Source organism: Brienomyrus brachyistius, chromosome 14, assembly GCF_023856365.1.
Source record: "Brienomyrus brachyistius isolate T26 chromosome 14, BBRACH_0.4, whole genome shotgun sequence".
Lineage (NCBI taxonomy): Eukaryota > Metazoa > Chordata > Actinopteri > Osteoglossiformes > Mormyridae > Brienomyrus > Brienomyrus brachyistius.
The window spans coordinates 24,375,723-24,395,862 of NC_064546.1; the positions used below are offsets into that span (position 1 = coordinate 24,375,723).

General features: G+C 45.4%; 1 protein-coding gene across 4 annotated transcripts; it reads left to right on the forward strand.

Moving 5' to 3' along the window:
• Positions 1 to 1,955: 1,955 nt before the first annotated feature.
• Positions 1,956 to 19,990, forward strand: plb1 (phospholipase B1). 4 transcript variants are annotated; one of them, XM_048975496.1, is made up of 42 exons: positions 1,959 to 3,576; positions 3,813 to 3,876; positions 4,295 to 4,358; positions 5,330 to 5,364; positions 5,949 to 6,030; positions 6,250 to 6,301; positions 6,413 to 6,490; positions 6,754 to 6,819; positions 7,271 to 7,341; positions 7,529 to 7,607; positions 7,698 to 7,805; positions 7,918 to 7,992; positions 8,205 to 8,273; positions 8,377 to 8,466; positions 8,718 to 8,778; positions 9,009 to 9,067; positions 9,212 to 9,285; positions 9,396 to 9,439; positions 9,538 to 9,646; positions 9,734 to 9,785; positions 10,947 to 11,027; positions 11,111 to 11,176; positions 11,556 to 11,656; positions 12,027 to 12,108; positions 12,330 to 12,434; positions 12,645 to 12,740; positions 13,108 to 13,179; positions 13,358 to 13,435; positions 13,600 to 13,660; positions 13,842 to 13,900; positions 13,972 to 14,039; positions 14,110 to 14,153; positions 14,268 to 14,367; positions 14,533 to 14,584; positions 14,808 to 14,888; positions 16,300 to 16,365; positions 16,747 to 16,841; positions 17,443 to 17,528; positions 17,781 to 17,881; positions 18,505 to 18,600; positions 18,771 to 18,845; positions 19,313 to 19,990. In XM_048975496.1, exons 1-42 carry the CDS (start codon positions 3,430 to 3,432, stop codon positions 19,637 to 19,639), a joined length of 3,471 nt encoding a protein of 1,156 aa, XP_048831453.1. In that variant the 5' UTR covers positions 1,959 to 3,429; the 3' UTR covers positions 19,640 to 19,990. The 4 variants fall into 4 exon arrangements, with proteins under 4 accessions (XP_048831451.1, XP_048831450.1, XP_048831452.1 ...); XM_048975494.1 differs by lacking the exons at positions 17,781 to 17,881; positions 18,505 to 18,600; positions 18,771 to 18,845; positions 19,313 to 19,990 and having other exon boundaries at positions 1,956 to 2,583; positions 3,515 to 3,576; positions 17,443 to 17,755; XM_048975493.1 differs by lacking the exons at positions 17,781 to 17,881; positions 18,505 to 18,600; positions 18,771 to 18,845; positions 19,313 to 19,990 and having other exon boundaries at positions 1,956 to 3,576; positions 7,532 to 7,607; positions 17,443 to 17,755.
• The last annotated feature ends 150 nt before the right edge of the window (positions 19,991 to 20,140 follow it).

Sequence of the window (20,140 nt, forward strand, 5' to 3'; positions counted from 1 at the left end):
AGAATAACCCTTATTGATTTTGACTCAAACATATTATTTATTGACAGGATATAAATTATTTTGCCAATATCTCATCTGATTGCAGTAACTCGTTTTGTGCCTGTATAGAGTTATTATGTGGACAACTTCTTTCCCGGTGGGAAAAGGGGGAAATACATAAGGATCCATCCATCAATTTTCTAACCCGCTTATCCTACTGGGTCGCGGGGGGTCCGGAGCCTATGTACTCCTCACATGCACTCCTATGGGCAATTTAACAAGGCCAACTAGCCTCAGCTTGTCTTTGGACTGTGGGGGGAAACCGGAGTACCTAGAGGAAACCCCACGCCGACATGGGGAGAATATGCAACCTACGCAAACATGTGACCCAGGCGGAGACTTGAACCTGGGTCCCAGAGGTGTGAGGCAACAGTGCTAACCACTGCATGAGGATCATATGCATATTTTAAACATCGCAGTGCTCATCAATAAATAATACTGGATGTTGTTTTTTAGAAATAGCTGCACCAAATTGCAGTGAATGTTACCAATGCAGATTGCACAGATAATGAGAAAGGTATGGAAAGCTACCACTGTAAGTGTGTGAACACTTACAGGTCAGTGGCCTGAAGGTGGCAGGAGACCTTCCTTGAACTGTATCACCCATCTGTCAAAGTGGAGCATTTTTGTTTTTTTTTTTTACCTCAGGAGCCAGAGATCAATGAACTTGAAACCTTTGGCCCCTTGGAATCGTTTTTTGTCAGTATGCTATCCATCTTTTTTCTCTTGCGGTGGCCAGATTATACTTGTACTAAGTTTATGGATAATATTGTACTGGGAGACATTCTTCCCTCTATCCCAAGATGCCAAAGGTGCCAAAAGTGTAGGTCACATTATAACACCCATTATTTTGCTTTTGAATATAGAACTTTTTAGATCCTAGAAAAAAACGGTTGCTAACCCTGGTTGAAAATTCATGTTAATCTTGTCCTGTCTGATCTCAACCCCTGATCTCATCAGATAAAAGGAGATACTCTGCTGGCTTAATATTTTTATGAAGGCATCATAAAGTATTTTGCACAGACTTGTGATTTGTATTTCACTTCCCAACATGCTGACGTGATTCTAAATGAGGGATGTCTTAGCTTCATGTTGGGTTCCCCATTGTCACCCAGGCACTCGGCCTCTTCTGCCCTCAGCCAGGATGGTACCACCTAGGATGGTACAACAAGCCCTACAGAACAAAGTAAATGGGAATGAGTACTGATGGACTCTCCTAATGTTGATAAGGAAGGGACCTTGGGCGTGAGATCATACCGTTTTTTTCTAACAAAGTGAAGAAAAGGCTTATTCATTAAATGGCTGTCTTAACTTTTATTGACATTGGAGTAGCTATTTTGAGGTCTTGGGAAAAGAACAACTAAAAAGGCTTTAATGGTTTGTGAATATCACATTTATGCTCCATGTGGAGATACTGGTTGACATTGTTTGGATGGGTATTTATTCATGAGTTTTGTCTTACGTTTTTTTTTTTAAACAGTCGGGGAAACATACTAATGGACTTGCCTCACTAAGGTATAATTTGGTGCAATAACACCAAATGATGTAATAAACTTGCCTCAGACCAACCTTTGTGTGTTTACTTAACTTTTAAAAGTTAATATGTTTCTGGGGCTGGACTGACATTAAAATATGTATTCATTGATTTTGTTTGGGAGGTAAGTTTATGAAAAATAACTTTAAATTCTTTAAATTCTCTGAGATGGATGGGCATTCGAGGGCAGCATGGTGGTGCAGTGGTTAGCACTGTTGCCTCACACCTCTGGGATCCGGATTCGAGTCTCCGCCTGGGTCACATGTGTGTGGAGTTTGCATGTTCTCCCCATGTCGTCGTGGGGTTTCCTCCGGGTACTCCAGTTTACCCCCACAGTCCAAAAACATGCTGAGGCTAATTGGAGTTGCTAAATTGCCCATAGGTGTGCATGTGTGAGTGAATGGTGTGTGAGTGTGCCCTGCGATGGGCTGGCCCCCCATCCTGGGTTGTTCGCTGCCTCGTGCTCGTTGCTTCTGGGATAGGCTCCAGACCCCCCGTGACCCAGTAGGACAAGCAGTTTGGAGAATGGATGGATGGGCATTCTGCTTGTGATGTTCTCTGGCCTCGTGTCCTCTGATGCCAGGGACAGATTTGCACCCCACTACTCTCCCCACCTGACCATGATAAGCAGTTGGAAGATGGATGGAAAATTCTAATTTCATTCTATAAGAAATTGTAATATTTTTTAAATATTTAACAAATATACACATGCAATGAGATAGCTGTGATTGTCCAAGTTTTAAGGGAAAAGACTCCGCCTCTTCTACACCCCTCGCATATACGTGCTGCAGACAAAAGAGTAGGTGGGGAGAGCAGCACTGTCAGGTGAGCGTGCAGACCGATGGATTAGCAGACCTCCAGCAGGGCAGTGCAGACACAGAGAATCCCGGCGCCATTTAGAACGGTTTTTGGACAAGCAAGCTCTTCACCAGTGATCATGGATGTGTACGGACAGCCACGGCTTAGGATCCTTACCCTGGCCTTGCTGCGGCTTCTACCTGCTATCACAGGTACCCACAAACCCGTCCTGCCTGTGTCATTACCTCATAAGGGAGTAATACCTCTCTTTAGCAAATTTAATTAAATGATCCTTCCTTTGACATTTGCACAAGTTCACCGGGATACTTCATTTCTGCATGTCTCGCTCTCCTTTGAAATTCACACACACACACACACACACAAGCATACATTTATAGCGACGGGGCAGGCACTTCATCGTGCACCCCTAGCGCAAAGGACGGTGCAGAAGTCTTAGACAGGCAAAGGAAATGTTTAAGGCTATATAAATATGTAGCTCAGGACATGTTAGCTCAGGAAAAAAAACACAATTTAACATAACATATGCAAATTAACAGTAACATAATAAAAAATATACAGCAATTTTGTCTGTTTTCCAAAAACTTACTGATATCTTGTTGGATGGCTGGACAAACTGCACTTTGTTTCCTAAATCTCTGCTCAGGGGCACCTCAGCCATTTTATATATTTGTTAAGTTTCTCCTCCATCTCAAATAATGAATTTACTTGATTTGTTAACTCAATGGGCTGTCGATTAACTCGACAAGGTGAGGTAGTGGTCGAGTCAAAAAATACATGGGTGTATTGGACGGTTGCTGCAAATTCCGTGGTAATTTCAGGAGACGGCTAAGCTGCCACTTTGACAGACATAATATCATATTACACCAACACAACAGTTTGAATATTTTTTATGACTGCTTAAGACTGTTGCACAGCACTGTGTATGTGTCAAAAATTCACAGGATTCGTATATACTCAAAGTCCAAGCACGCAGAGATGCCGAGGATTGTTGTTATGGGAACTGCAAAAAAAATTAATAAATCAGGCTTAGCAGGAAGATGCATGCTACACTGGTCACAGAGTATTTGTATATGTACTGTAGATGGCTCTGTCACCTCCACTCATCTTTTACATTCTCTCTAGCTTCTTCCCTACAACCAGAGACTGGAGAGACTAATGGCCTCTCAGCATGGGAAACTGAGGAGGTGAGGTCATGGCCACACTTTGGCTGTGCATACAAAAACATTTACATTAATGTTTCTGTGGTAGACTTTAATGTCCCTGTGCCTCTGCCTGTTTCTGTATGACTGTTCTGTATCACTGTGTGTTTGGTCTTCCCCAGTACATCTCTCCCTGTGTAAATGTCTGCTTGTATGTGAAAATCCATCTTGTGTGTATTTGTGTGTTTAATTATAAAGAGGATATCTTCACTCCCTAACAGACAGACAGTTTGCTGGCCCTGCTCTGTGCCCAACCTGCCCCCTCCCTCTCCCCACCTTCCTCCGGTAGGTCCTGCCAGTAAACAGGCATTATGCGTTGATTAGCCAATTAGAGATAAGTACCAATCCCCAGATGGCTGGATCTCCCTTTATGATGCTGTGCTGCACATTATCTCTTACTGTATGTCACCTGTCTGCCTGTCATCTAGGTTGTATCTGTTTTATCAGTGCCATTTATCACAGGCATAGAGGATTACACTCTGCTGGATTTCAATCTCTACAGGTTTATGACTTTTAATCAGCAGCCACCATTTATCACTGCAGTATAAAGTAAGGTTATGACCTCCAGGTGGCCTTGGGGCCTGGCCTTCCTCATCTGTGGATCACTGTCTTCTGAAAAGATTCCACAGAGCCATGCCCAACCCTGGTACTATTTCATTCTCTCACTCTCTCTCTGTGCCCGCACCCCCCTCCCCCCACCCAGCCCATGCCGTGAGACCCTCAGATGTCACCGTCTTGTCCGCCATCGGGCTCCCAAGCTCAAGCAGGTAGACTGACCCTTTACTAGCCCTGCAGGTGTTCTCTTCAGGCTTTCTCTTCAGGCTTTCTCTTCAGGCTTTCTCTTCAGGCTTTCTCTTCAGATCCTCACTTCAGGCATTCTCCTCAGGTGTTCTCCTTAGGCATTCTTCTTGGATGTTCTCCTCAGGTGTTCTCCTTGAATGTTTGCATCAGGGGTTCTCCTTAGGCATTCTTCTTGGATCTTCTCCTCAGGTGTTCTCCTTGAATGTTTGCATCAGGGGTTCTCCTTAGGCATTCTTCTTGGATGTTCTCCTCAGGTGTTCTCCTTGGGTGTTTGCTTCAGGTGTTCTCTTTCAGTGTTTGCTTCAGGTGTTCTCCTTAATCAATCTTCTTGGATCTTCTCCTTGGATCTTCTCCTCAGGTGTTCTCCTTGAATGTTTGCATCAGGGGTTCTCCTTAGGCATTCTTCTTGGATGTTCTCCTCAGGTGTTCTCCTTGGGTGTTTGCTTCAGGTGTTCTCTTTCAGTGTTTGCTTCAGGTGTTCTCCTTAATCAATCTTCTTGGATCTTCTCCTTGGATCTTCTCCTCATGTGTTCTCCTTGAGTGTTTGCTTCAGGTGTTCTCCTTCTGTGTTTGCTTCAGGTGTTCTCCTTAATCAATCTTCTTGGATCTTCTCCTTGGATCTTCTCCTCAGGTGTTCTCCTTGAGTGTTTGCATCAGGGGTTCTCCTTAGGCATTCTTCTTGGATGTTCTCCTTAGGCATTCTCCTTGGATGTTCTACTTAGGCATTCTCCTTGGGTGTTTGCTTCAGGTGTTCTCTTTAGACGTGACTGGAATCTTTCTGGAAGGAGAGCACTGATCCCACGCTGAACATTCACAGTGCAAAACCAGACCAAATCATTTCTGCTTGTGGCTTCATCCTTCTCTTGTGTTCTAGGTTCAACAATTAAGTTGTAATATAATTTGACATAAAATAAAATATTTCCATCTCTCTCTATAGAAGTGAGGTGCTCACAGTCCTGAAAAGAATATCAGGTATGCCCTCCATGCCATCCGTCTGTGACCATGGAATAATTCAGCTCAGAATGAAATGATCACTGCTTTTGTACTTCCTGATCTTTACAGGTACATTAGATATTTTTAGATATTGTGAAATATCTGCCTGTATAAATGGGTTTAGTGTGACCATTATGACTCTAAATGATGGAGGACCAAGCCAGTATAGACATTATTGTAAATGACCTGATCAAAGCACATGCCTGCACTTTTGACAGTGCCCCCAGACAGTGACAATGATATCTACCTATGATACCTACCATAAAGATAGCAGGGTCTGTAAACTAGCCCAGCCAACATGCCCGTCTTCTGGGTGTGTGCCCATATATATGTTTCTGTGAAGAAGAACATTGATTTCATATGTTGTCAAGAAATACACCCCCCTTCCCCCCGCCCACCCTTGTGTGTTTAGGCTATAATGGGAGGGTGTCCCTAGCCTGGGCTTGCTTTCATTTGGTGATCCATGTTTTGATAATGTTTTAAAACCCCTGTCCTATTGTTATTCCATTCATATTGTATTTCTAGAACAGTTCAGTCTTCGCCTCTGTCATTCTCACTTTCAGAGCTCCTGTCCTTGTGTAACCCCAGCCTAGTCAGCCTGATACCAGAACAGTCCGACGCTCTATTCTCAGAGTATCCTCAGAGGTAATGACACATGCTTTGATGGTTAAGGACTTTATCTTGTAAGCTGATGGTTACTATTTTAACTCCCAGGATGGAACCCATCTCTCCTTACCCATGTGCCCTGTACCTAAGCCGGATAGCTAATGGATAGGCAGCAAAACAATAAGAGTCCGTCAGCCTGATTCTCTGAGTTTAGGTGGAGCTTCTGCATCTCGTCCATCTTCTTTGTGTGTGTTGTAGGAGCCTCCCAAGTCAAGCTGCTCACCTGTCCCTCTCTCTCAAAACCCACCAGGTACTCCTTCCTGTCCTGTTTCTCTCTGGCTCTTCATTATGATGCCTTCTGTCCTGTGGGTTTAATCACAGGATTAATCCAACACGTCCCGCTCCTGCTATCTCTCTGCAGGCAATCGACAGCGACCGCAGCTGGAAGCTGGTGCTGCTTCTGGTCCCGGTGGATGATCTCTGTGGCTGCCCAGAGCAGGTCAGCTAGCCGATACCAGATCTTATAGCACTTTAGAGCAGATTTTCCCAGCTCTGTCCTCGTGGACCTTCAGACAGTCCATGGGAGCTGGGGCGCAGCAAAAACGTGGAGTGTCTAGCAGGGGGCTGGGAGGGAGCAAAAGTGTGAACCATCTTGGGGTCCCCGTGGACCGTGTTGGGAAATACTCCTCTAGAGTGATGTAGTCTTCACCATTAAGAACATTATGATCTCACTCTTTCTGTTTGTGTTTGCCACTCTATCAGGCCAGCTCACAGGTGGCCACGGTGGTGCACCAGTTTGACCAGGCCCTGCAGACCTTACATGGACAGGTGAAGGGGTTACGGGTTCCTGCTCTGCAGGTGTACTTGGGTCCCTCACAATATGTGCATCCCGTTCCCTCTGCATTTCCGTATCTACCAGTCATTTTTTTTCAGCCAGTGTGTGTAGGCTACATTACTGTAATCACGACACATCAATTTTGGCCTTGAAATTTAATCTTCTGGGTGTTTATCAGATATGCCTTATCTACCCAGCAATAATAACCTTGATAGTTTTGTGTTTCATCTCCAAGACCGCTATTCAGAATATGTGTGTGTGTGTGTGTGTGTGTGTGTGTGTGTGTGTGTGCGCATTGAATTTGCATGGGTGTGCGTATATTTGTAAGGGAGTAATAGTTCAGTCCGTGCTCCTGTTCCGGGGTCTTCACTAGCACGGCTGATGGTGGCTCAGGATAAACACAGGAATGCCAGCGCTAATTTTCCTACATCTCTGTCTGTGCAGTTAGTTCGCACTGTGGTCAACGCTATGGTGTGGGTTGGACATGGAGGTGTTGGAGATTCTCAGAAAGAAAGGTGACCCACCTCAGCTGCGGCATTTACGTAGATGATCTTGTCGTTAAACAACCAATCCACAGATACTCTAAATCTAAAATAAAAAAAAGTGTGATTTATTGTTTAGTAAATACAACTTTTAGAAGCTGGTTATTATTATTATTTTAAAGACACACTTCCAAACACATTATATACATATGAATGTTAGCAGGGAATGCCATTGCAAGGAGACCAGCAACGCTGCTGAGCTCAGCCTGACGAAGGGTATTCTTGCCCTGTCCTTGCAGGTACTGTCATTGGATAATTGCATATCTATGCATTTCTCCAAGGCATAAATACTCCCATTTATTTACTTGTAAACACATGCTCTTTTTTAGGAGTCTCTGAAGCACCACCTAGAGGTAAATCCATGGTACAATGACGGAGAGGACTTTGCTGTCCTGCTGCAGGAAACTCCCATGGATATGGGTGTTGGCCACATATCAGTAAGTGGCATCCAAGTAGATTAGTAGAACATGTATGAAACTTCGATGAGGACTGATGGGGGTGAGACATCTGCCTGCTGAAATGTATGACCATCCCTGTGTCCCATAAAAGGGAGGAAGGACACCCCTTTATGGACAGAGAACAGTGAAAATCAACAAAGTGGCTACTCAGCTTTGGACCAACCTTGTGAGTGTTCAGCAGGATTTTGTATATGTTGCACTGGGATCAGATCCTGTGAGGAATACTGGCTTGAACCATTGATCCAACATAAGACATTTCCTGAATGAGCAGCATGATAAGGAATAATATACACAAGTCAGAGCATCACAGTGAAGCACTTGTAAGGGTCAATAATGTGCAAGTCCTAGAAGCTGATCTAACCAATCAAATTCCCGTAGCTGCAGCCAATGACCGGGGAGTCTGACTTGGACAACCATAACTTAATCAGTGACCCCTGCCATAGTGAGGTGAGATCCTAGTGAGTCTCCTTGGAGTGAAAGCATGAAATATCTGGAAATGACTTGCAGTAGCTCATAGTCTGTTTCCATACATATTGGTTTCAATCCTTAGTACCAGCCCTTTCTGAGAACCCAAAGAAACTCCCCACCAGAGCCCCACCCACGAGCCCGCACCGCTGACAGTGTGGTCTTCCCGGACCAGGTAAGTACCTCCTCCTGTTTAGACTCCAATCAGGTTCCAGTCCCTGCTCCACAGTGGAGTGCTGTTGACTTTAGCTATATGATGTAGCTCAGTCACATTGTACCTAACTAGGCTGTTCTGAGCAAGCATTGGAGGTGGACAATAGGACAGTGATGCTTTCACAATGCTGTGGGTCACTGTACTACAGGTTACTGCACTGCAGGTCACTGCACTTCATAGCCATCCAAATGATCATTTGTGTGTCTATGCAGAAAACAGGAAGTGAGCTCACTTGTGAAGACCGAAGCCCCTCCCCCTTGACTCCTACATCAGGTATGTACTTTCTGCTGCAATATAACCCTTGCCCCACGGCTAGGGGAAATGTTGTGAGAACAAAGCCAGAAGGCAGAGTGAAGCCAGATAGTTTGCTGGAGTGATGGTGGAAGGTTGAGTGCAGCACTGTTCTGAGTTCTGTGATCTGCACTGATGACCTTGTACATCTTGTGGCCCTGCAAGATGCTCTGACTTCTATCTTTCTCACTCTGTGCATCTCCCTCCCACAGTTCATGCTCTCCGTCCTGCAGATATTAAAGTATTGGCTGCTCTGGGAGACTCCCTGACGGTGAGTTTGAGTGTATCTGCTTCTCCACAGTGCTTTATGGAGTTGTGTTTTACTTGTCCAATAGTCCCAAGGGGCAGGAGGCAATAGATAAAAAATGTCTTTGATTGGTGTTTTACTCTCCAATTGCTGTCTTTCTCCCCACAGGCAGCCAATGGAGCTGGAGGATCACCCAATAACATACTGGATGTTTTGGTTGAGTACAGGGGGCTGTCTTGGAGGTGGGGTCCTTTGGAGTTGCAGTTAGGCAGTGCAACAGGCACCTATTTTGTGTCCTTGGTGACTCAGTGCTATCTAGCATTCCCAACTGACCAGGCACTGTGCTTCACAGCATTGGTGGTGATGAGAATCTCACCAGCGTCACCACCCTTCCCAGTAAGTTACATCGTTCAGCCCAGTGAAATTAACTTTAGCTCAAATAATTGCAGCCATGACACAAATCAGCTTTCTTCGCTGTCTTCTTCTCTTTCTAGATATCTTTCGGGAGTTCAACCCCAATTTAACCGGGTTCGCGGTGGGAACAGGGAAAGAAGACTCCCCCAGCGCCTTCCTAAACCAGGCCGTTGCCGGCGCCAACAGCGAGTGAGTCTGTCTGCCCCCAGCTCCCCTGTGCCCCCCCCCCCGCACAGGGTCACTGCTCTCTCTCTAATATATGTCTCTTCCCTGCAGTGACATGGTCAGCCAGGTGCGTGTCCTCGTGGAGAAGATGAGGAACGATCCGGTAAGGTGAACATACTTTCATGTCTATTAAACTCTCATTTTTGACAACTGTTTTTGCTCAATATACCCCTTATAGTAAGTGCAGCAGACTAAACACATATATATGCCATAAGCATATACACAGGGAGGATGAGAGCAATCAGATACAGCAAGCTGTGCTCTGTGTCCTGCCAGAATCATTTAACGATCCATGTAATGCTAATGATTACTGTCTCACTTAATATAAAATCCTAACAGTTGGGCTGCATGATGGTTCAGTGGGTTGCACTGTCACCTCATGCCTGGAGGTTCAAATTCCACCTCCGTTCTCCATTGGCATCTCTAAATTGCCTGTGGTGTGTGTGCACAATGCCCTGCAGTGGATGCCGCATGCAGGGTGTTCCCCACCTCTGTGATGCCTAGGGTAGGCGGCTCCTGGCCAAGATAAACGGCTAGAAGACGCACAAGGCAAACACACTGTAATGTACACCACTGGGCAAACGTTTTTGCCTTGCACAGGTTTTTACCCCATTTCCATTTATTTATAAGCTGCAGTTTTTTATTCTTGTTAAGCACTGGAATGTTCAGTGAACTATAAATGAAAATATCAGTCAAATAAAACAAGTTTCCCTTTATAACATGGGAAGAGTATGTAACAGGCATGTCTGACATCCTATTCGCTGGTTATGTGGAGATGGAATATTCAAATTCTAGGCCACACTAGTTAACTGTTTCATCCCATGAGACAGAGCAGTATTAATGTCCCATGTAGGAAGATGGTTTGAATTTTCTCTGCTGTTATAACTGTTACGTCAATGAATCAGATATGACATTTTCTTGCTAACAAAGGTACTGAAATGGAGAACATACAGTAGATTTATTTGTTTGCAAAGAATAGACAAAGAGTGTATTTAGTAAATGTTAAGTGAGTAATCTTAAGTGTGCAAAAACGTTTGACTGGTAGTGTACTTCTGCTACATGTTACCCTGGCTGCTGGGAATCCACTCAGTGTGTCTTGCAATATATGAAAAGTCGAGTCTATCAAGCCTCCTACCCGCCCAGCAGGTGAGGTGTACTTGCAAAATGCCAGAAGTGTATTGGTCAGCTGACACTCCAGTCCTGCCGCATTCCAAGTAGGTCGCGCTGTCCCACTGCACTCAGTGTCCTTGTGTCTTTGGCATAGCGTATCGACTTCGAGAATGATTGGAAGGTGATCACCATGTTCATCGGAGGTAACGACTTGTGTGACCACTGCACCGACACAGTGAGTGTCCGGCCGCTGCGCACTGTGGAGAGACACGATGGGTAGACACCCCTGCTTTTGCTAATTTTTTTGCTCTTTTGCAGGTTTACTTCTCGCCAAATAATTTCGTCTCCCATGTTCGTCAGGCCCTGGATATCCTCCATCAAGAGGTTACACAAAATCAGGCCTTTGTTCATATTTACTGAGGGTGCATCCGAAATCGCATACTTGTTCGCTATGTAGTAGGCGAAATATAGTATACAAAGTGAGTAGTATGCCTGAGTCCTTAGTATAGATGAGACAATAGGTGAAAAATACCCAGATGACATAATACATTTTGGAAGCCCTAGGAATCTATCTGTCTGCCCATTTCTCTGTTTCCTTACTCCAGCTCCATTTTGACCAGTTATTCTGTGTAGACATGCTCTCCTTTACATTTCTGCCAGTGCTTCCCCATGTCTGTATTAGTCTCTTTCTCGCCATTCTATGCCAGTCTCCTGAGGTCTGCCGACTCCTGACCCCTGGGGCTGCACTGTCCCCGGATTGCAGGTGCCACGTGCCTTGGTGAACCTAGTGGAGGTACTGAATATCATCCCACTGCGGCGCCTCCACCAGGACAAGAGCCTCAATTGTCCCACCTGGCTGGTCAAGTAAGTGTCAAGTGCCCCCAGATCTGCCCACTGGAGGAACTTTGCTTTAAATTAGCCAAATTGTGTTTTTGTGATTTTCCTACCTTTCACGTTGTGTCTCTGATGAGCGCCATCGATATTATCAGAGATTGACATTTTGTAAAAGAACTAAAGACAGAAACGATAGCTACCAGCAAAGCGGTATTGGGTTTAACCCTTCGAATGACAGCAGGGCACCTCCTGTTAAATACGCATCTGGGTTTTTCCCATCTGTACTGTCTCACCCTGCGATCCAAAAGCACTTCGGACCATTTAAGAGCCAAGCAGGAATAGTTATGGGCACAGAATTTCACCCACTCTTGGTTTTATGATCCGTGTGTGTCTGTCTTAGCATGTTGTGCCGCTGTGTGGTGAAACCCCCAGATGGTTCAGCAGAGGTCCAGGAGCTGAAGGATCTCAACCGGGCCTATCAGGTACTGTTTAATATATTTGGACATAATGTGGGCAGGGCAATCAGAGATCATGACACATTCTGACATTTAGACATCTTCTGTGATCTTCTGAGGACAGCAGCCATAGAAGATTTCCATGTATCCAATGGGAGGCTTGAATGTACTGGGACTCACTGCGTCAGCGACGCGCTTTAGTGTAACTGAGCAGGAATAGAGATACAGTCTTTCTCTACCTATTTCAGAGCGGTATGCAGGAGCTGGTGGAGTCCGGTCGCTATGACACACATTCCAACTTCACTGTGGTTGTGCAGCCTTTTTTTCGAGAGGTGATGCTCCCCCTGCTGGAGGTGAGGCATACAACACCCCTCAGACCACCCCAACATTCTCCTTTAGCTGCCTCTCCTCTTAAAGTCTACTAAATTTTTCTTTATTTTTCAGTGCTGGAATAGCGCACTGGCTAGTACTGATTTTTTCTATTAGTCTTTAATCCCGCCCACTTCGAACCATTTTCCCACGCCTGTTTTCCTCCTCCCGATGCCGTGCTTTACACGTTCCAGGATGGCCGCCCCGACCGCTCCTTCTTTGCATCCGATTGCTTCCATCTCAGCCAGAAGTCACACTCCTTGATGGCTCGCGCCCTGTGGAACAACATGGTGAGATGTGGCCTTTCGGTAGTGCATCGGCTGACATCCCGGCGCGATTCTGAACGCTTCGGTTGAACGCAGCAGTCCATCCCAGCACTGCTGAATAACCGATCGCCTTGGGCTTCTCTCGGCCCCTCGACCCGCTGTGCTCAGATGTTCTAGGCAACTCCTGAACTCGTTCCAGCTCTCAGCTCACAGCGGGAAAATGTCCTTGGTTTTATGTTCAGATTTTCTTTCAGTGAGAGGAAAATGTCAGTTTCTGAGTCATGAACGTGTAGCGCTTTGTGTGTAAGAGAGCTGCCCTGTGATTCTGTCGCCTAATTTTCTCTGCTTCTTTGTAGAAGGTATGAATTTCTTCCTCTCCCTTCACATACAGCTCGAGTCTCTCGGTAACAAGACCTACATCCATGACTTCACCAACGACTTGCCACTCAAATGCCCTTCTCAGGTAAATTGTTTTGTCGGTTCAGGTTAATATTTTAGAGACAGAACCAACTTCAAAGTTGTTTCAAAATTTCATTTGATCGCCGGAAAGGCTGTGTTTGGCCATGTCAGGCATTGTGAAACACTTCATAGTCACTGTTCTTGCGGGAAATGTCATATGTGTTCCTGTTTCTTCCATCAAGGCCTCACCATTCTTGAGAACCTATAAGAATAGCAACCACAGTTATGGTGACCCCGCCCCCACCATGCCACCTATCACGGTAAGGGAAGGGGTCTGATGTCATACGTAGCTCGGTGAAAGTCTACATGTTCTTTGAATCTCTCACTAATGACTTACTACTAAGGAATGACTGGCCCATTGACTTTTCATAAATGCTGTTGTGCTGCAGTGAAGCGTGCTTATAATTGCATTTTTGACTCCCAGAACTGGGGGAGTGACTTCTCCTGTGCCGTCCACGGGCCTTCAGACCCTGTTCCGTCCTCAGGTGAGACCATGCCAGCATTAGTGACCAATGGTGCCAACCCACTGCAGATTCCATAAAACTCCTGCGACAAACTTAACCACATGATTTGCATCTGCCTTGGCACATACCCTGTTAGACGGTGCCGTGCCCTGCTACGTTAGACCATGATTTCAAACGGGGCTCATTCTCGCCTCGTTCTCAGTTCACAGGTTGCGACCCACTGACATCAAAGTTGTGGCGGCCCTGGGAGACTCCTTATCGGTGAGCGTGTCAGCACATCGCTGTGGGTCAGTCTTTCTGTCGTCTTTCTAACACCCTCCATCTCCTGTCAGGCTGGGTTTGGAGCCAAAGCAAAGAACCTCCTACAGCTGACAAACGAGTACAGAGGCGTTTCATGGAGGTGAGAGAGACGCCGACTCTTGTTGTTGCCTGTGCCTGATGGGCCTGCTGAGGTGTGTGTGTTTCGACAGCATTGGGGGAGATCAGACACTGGAGACTGTAACTACGCTGCCAAGTGAGCGCGCCCTGCTTTACATTTTTGCCACTAGATGGCAGCATTAGCGCACGCATGTCGTTTAAAGGCGTTTTGATCCTGAGGTGTGTCTCTCCTCCTGCTCCGTCTCATTAGACATCCTGAGGAAGTTCAATCCATCTCTGCGCGGCTTCTCCACGGGCATTGGGACTGCACAGAGGGGTTTCAATATGGCCGTTTCGGGAGCCAAAGCTTTGTGAGTTTACTTGCACAGCTCTGTATGTCTTCACTGTGCTGAACTATGCCGTAACTGTGCCAAGCTGTGCCTCTGCTCTGAGCCTGCTGCTCTTCCACTGTCTCGTCTCCCTCTTCATCACCTTCTTGCTGACTATGCCTCTCCCCCCCCCCTCTCTTTTTATAGTAACATCCCTGCCCAGGTGGAGAAGCTCATTCAGGCTTTGAGGGACAGCAAGGTGAGTCTCCCTCCACGTCCGGTGCTCGGCGCATTTGGCCGTCAGCCAATCAAATGGCTCCCATAGAAGCTCCTGCCAGCCACACTGGGTTTCCATGGTTGCAAGACCCCTGACTCAGCGGCACGGTGCCTGCCAGGTGGGGCACAAAATCAGCTGACATCCCTCATCAAGTCAGTCTGTCTCTCTTCCTCTGGTCACTGCCTCCGCCACCTTCCGTGCTCAGGAAGTGGATTTTGAGAATGACTGGAAGCTGGTGACGCTGTTTATCGGGGGAAACGACCTGTGCCAGTACTGTCAGGACCGGGTGAGTCTCCAAGCTTCCTCACACACACCGAGAGAGACAGACACACACATTCGTTTGTATTCATATCTCTGCAGGCCCCGTCTATTCAGTTCTATGGGATGTGGGAAAACCCCTAATCCCAACAATGACAGCCCAGCACGAACCTCAACCATAAGTTACCACAGAAAATACAAGACCTTTGGCATTTTTAGTTTTTTGATTGCAGTCACAGATTTTTTAAAAGTTGAGTTTCCCCTTGTGGGGACCGAATTAGTAATCCCCCCCAACGTCAAAATAACCGTTTTTTTTTTGTTTTTTTTTTTTTATCAAATTGCGGGAACATTTGGTTCCCACAATGTAATACATACATGACCACTCGTGCAGACACACACACACACACACACACACACACATACTCATGTCGGATAAACATATCTTTATGGGGACCGCTCATTCATTTCTATGGAAAGAATGCTAACGCTAACTATGACGACCTTAACCCCTACCCAGCCATAACCATAACCATAAGTAACCAAGCAAAATACAAGAGTTTTTACATTTTTAGTTTTTTTTATTGCAGTCACAGATTTTCATTAAATTGAGTTTTCAAAAAACAAAACAAAATGGATATATATCACATTGTGGGGACATAGTATCCCCATAAGGTAAGGTATACCCGCTCACACACACACACACACACACACACACACACCATCTTCCAACCCTTGTTGGGGTCACAGGGACCATGAAGCCTATCCCCCCCAGGCAACACAGGGTTACACCCAGGACAGGATGCATGTACATCGCTGGTTACATACACCAGCCCTCCAAAATGCAACAGTGCAGCTTAGTAAGCCCGGGAGAGGGATGCCAAAGGTCCTTGTTTACGTTGGTGTAGCCAGCACTCACAGATAGGTGACACTCACTTAGCCACGCACTGTCAAATCTGTTACATTTCTCTCCAGTTACTTATGACATCTGGGAACCGGGCCAAGCAATTATCAGCCAGGTGCAAATTGACAATGTCCCCCCTCCCCTACTTCATTCTCACATGTGGATTAAAAAGCGTGCCACTGTTTTTTATATGACACTTAATCAAATGTTCCACCCCCCTGCCCCATGACCTTCCCTAACTTCCCTCCACTGCTGTGGTGACTTCATTGTTTTTGACGAGCCCGGGTGCAACTTTCAGCCAGGATTGTTATGTGATTACATTCAGAGATAAAGCAGAACCTTCACTCCTGTATTCTCCCAGCAGTCTCAGTCACCACAGCCGTTCGGGATAAGAACATTGCTCATGTGTACCATTACAGGGGCGTTACGGTCCAGGTTGCTAACCACATTGCTAACCCAAACCCTACTTTTGATTCACCTGCATTCTGGGTGCCCCCGGCACATGTACATTTGTATGAGGCAGCCTCTCTCTTCCCAGGCTTCCCTGTCACCCCAGAATTACAGCCTCTACCTGATGGAGAGCCTGGACTTGCTGTACAGAAATGTGAGTCTAGGCGTGTCGTCACGGAACGCGCTCACTGGAGTCACATCCTCGTGGCTCCCAATCACGAATCAGATTATTTTTAGATGGATTTACATCGATCTGTTTTATTTTTTTTTATTTATTGAACAGATTTCAGTCTTCCTCAAAAACATGAATATATCTTTTTGTCATTTTCTCAGGCAGCTTCTGTTTACAGTTCTAAAGCAGAGGATGTTATGTAAAATGTTCCTCTGATTGGCTCTCATTTTCAGCAGGAGGTTGATTTCAAATGTCGTCTGTATCTAGGGCAGTGGGTTGGGTTTAAATTTCTGATCAGATTAGATTACAGCTCTTCCATTTTCCAAAAGTCAAGGCTGCTTTCCATGTATGTATGTGAGTCAGGTTCCCCGCGTGCTGGTCAATGTGCTGGAGATCCTGCAGATCGATGGCCTCAGAAAGATCAAGAGAAACTCACTCGGTTGCTCGCTGCTGCAGGAGTAAGTTTTGACGTCTACTACTATTAATGTAGTGCATACTGCATGTATGCGTGAGAGCAGTATGCATGCACTCGAACACACTGCAGTCGCCATCTTGCATATTACCTGACCCGGATGTTTACAATGCTTGACCCCCACAAAAGTTAAAACTGTTAAAAAGTATCAATAAAAGAAATAGGTATTTGAGTCAACGTATGTAACTAGGTATTGTTTTATACTTATACAGAGACGGCACTTCCTGTGCCATCTTGACCCAAATTTCTAAGCTAATGAAGTTCTTTATCTCTGGTTGATGCTCCAGTGACCTTGTGGGATGGTGTAGCATCCATCAGTTGCATGCTTCAGAATTTTGTAGAATGTAGTATGTCATCCAGATACCGTTCACCTACTGTCTCAGGCAGGATTCGGACATGAGACTTACTTCACATACTACATTTTTCCTACTATATAGTGAACAAGTATGCGATTTCAGACCCTTAATCAGCAGTTCCTACTTGTAGATGAGGACACCTCACTCTCCGTGTTCCTTGGTGTCTATATGGTCTATATGGACATGTGGATGAGTGTCTCATTCCTCCTTCCCGCTTGCTCCCCTCCCCAGGAACCTGTGTCCCTGTGTTCTGGCTCCAGGGGAGGACTCCCTGGAGCTGAGTGAGATGAGACGGATCAATCGGGAATTCCAGGCCAGTTCAGGGGAATTAGAGAGCGTCAGGGGTGTGAGGAAGTGAGCAGTATAGATAGTTTAGTGAAGAGAGATATTTCTAAGTATGAAGACTGTAAGTAGCTGTATACTTTGAATAATGAGCCCATCCTCTTATGATTATTAACAGAGAGACATATGAATCAGATATTAATGTAATTTCCCTATATGATCATAAGGGCGGCCACTGGAAAACGTGTTTCTGGAATTTGCTCTATCGATGTTCCTCACGCAGGGAGAGACCGAGCGGCTGGTCTGGGGGGTCCGCTACAGCGGGCGCAAAGACTTCGCCGTGGTCATACAGCCATTCTTCCAAACCACCATCATCCCGCTCGGGCCGGTGAGCCCCCTAAGCATTTTATGACACCTCATCAGAGGAGAAGTTTGAAATTGGTCGTTTTTGAGGGAAAATATCAGATCGACCAGACCAACTGAAACTCTGAATGAAAAAAAAATTTTGGCCTAACCTGCTGAAATCTGATTAACTCCTGGAAATATTTCTGTGTAAAGTCAAACAAATAATGACATACACAAGCTTAAAAAAATACAGTTTTAACAATGCATCTATTCTATAATAATGGAAATGCTGTATTTATAACTACATTGAAATTAAGATATTTCACATTTGTTTAGGTATATTTTTCATTTAGCTTAAAAGAAACAATAAACATTAATGAAAATTCTGAGGAAAAAAAGTCAGAATTCAAATAATATTTTCATGGTGGCCCTAATCATCTTCCGTAGCAACGCAATCTTGTGATACAAATTAATTATTAATACAATAGAAACACCTAACTTCCATAAAAGACGAAGGAGGCATGTGGCCTCCCAGTCTCTACTGGCATGACCCTCTGTCCTCTGAGACGGTAGAGATTGTCAGAACTTTCATACGTGTATTTTCATGACTCTGGCTGCGAACGTTCTGTGCCACAGTGGCGCAAAAACCCTTCTGCTTTTGCTCAGGACGCGAAGCCAGATCTGAGCTTTTTCTCGGTGGATTGCTTCCACTTCAGTGAGCGGGGCCATGCCGAGATGGCCATCTCCCTCTGGAACAACATGGTAAGGGCTTGAGAACGCTCGCTGCCACTAGATGGCATGTGTGCTTTTGTACAGCGTCTGCACCACCTCTCGGTTCGTGCGCATGAACAATTCATAGATGTAGTTACATCACGGGGGACGTTACGTCATGTGACAGTAATCATGCGGTTATGGCAATGATGTCACTGCAGTTGGAGCCTGTGGGCCAGAAGCAGACGTACAACAACTTCACCTACGACCGTAACAAGCTACGGTGTCCTACAGAGGTGAGAGAAGCTCATCATTGGCTGTGTAAATCACCCTGAGCCCCACTCAGTTTAACTCTGCCCTGGAGCCACTGTTTACAAGCCTTGCAATTAATTAGGTTTAATTTAGCTGCTGATTTTACATACATTGACTTTCCTGACTTTCAACCTGAGAGTACGTATTTTTGGATTGTTTTTCAGACAAAAAACTAAGACTATTATTCTGACCGTGCCTTATGAGCTGTTTATTATTAATCCTTGTTTAACTTTCAATGTCCCCTGCCCTTGCTGCAAGATTTTTTTTTTTTAGCAATTTGTCTTCAGCTTGATTGAAATTGAATTATTTTGGGGTTTAAAATAAACAACTTTAGTTTAAGTCCGAGTGAAATGTTGGGACAGAAATCAGAATACCAAGAGGTGAACAGGGGTCGAGACCCTTTGCTGGGTTACCTCGAGTTTTCTCCGATCAATCTCTACATCCCTTCCAGGAGCAGCCGTACATATTCACCATCATCAACAGCTTTCCCAGCATTCCCACCACCACCACTGCTGCCGCCCCCACCCCGCCCACCAGTACCGCCATGCCGTTTGAATCTCCGTGTTGGGATATAGTGCCCGCCTGGGCAGTGGCTTTGGTGGGGGTCACGGGCCTGTTAATTGGTTGGGGGGCCACCTGGCTCCTGCTGTTCTACAGAGAGCAGAGGATGAAGAGGACAGCAACTCTGAATGTTGAGCTGAAAGGTACTGGGTCCTGTTTTATAAATACAGGAACAAAAGGCACAGAGACGCTGCATGGGTACATGGGACAACAGTAACCGCGGATGGATAGAAGGACATAAATAGCAAACCCTTTAATCCCCTTAACCCACTGTTTAATGCCAATACATGTCCTTTCTGTAATTTAAGATTTCAGAGTTTTCTTTGCTTCACAAATAGAGCCATTGGAAAGCCGTTGTTAATGAACAGTCTGTGACCGTGAAGTTAGATGCTTGCTTCAGCTTTGGTTCTCGTGATGTCAAGCTGGATAATCACGCTGAGGTGTCTTGATAAATATTACAGGGCATGTGTGACAAATCTAAAGCTTTGTAAATGTATAGTAAGTACAGGTATGATGCACAATCTGGAAAAATTCATTAATTTGTTTTTAATAAAAACTTCTCATCCGATTCTGTTTGTTGTGTCATAATCAGATATTTAGGCATTCAAGCGGGATGAGTCTTCGCCCTCCCCTGGGTTTTTAGGGAGTCAGACTGATCGGGGTCAGCATGCATGCACACATCTGAGAAGATGCTTCATGTGTTGAACGTGTCGTATGC

Bases quoted from the DNA above. Each gene is read 5' to 3' on its own strand.
- plb1 (XM_048975496.1), top strand. From the start codon at position 3,430: ATGCATGCTACACTGGTCACAGAGTATTTGTATATGTACTGTAGATGG. The intron at 13,901-13,971 runs GTGAGCGTGTCA...ATCTCCTGTCAG, and splicing joins CCCTGGGAGACTCCTTATCG to GCTGGGTTTGGAGCCAAAGC. The intron at 14,889-16,299 runs GTGAGTCTCCAA...CTCTCTTCCCAG, and splicing joins GCCAGTACTGTCAGGACCGG to GCTTCCCTGTCACCCCAGAA.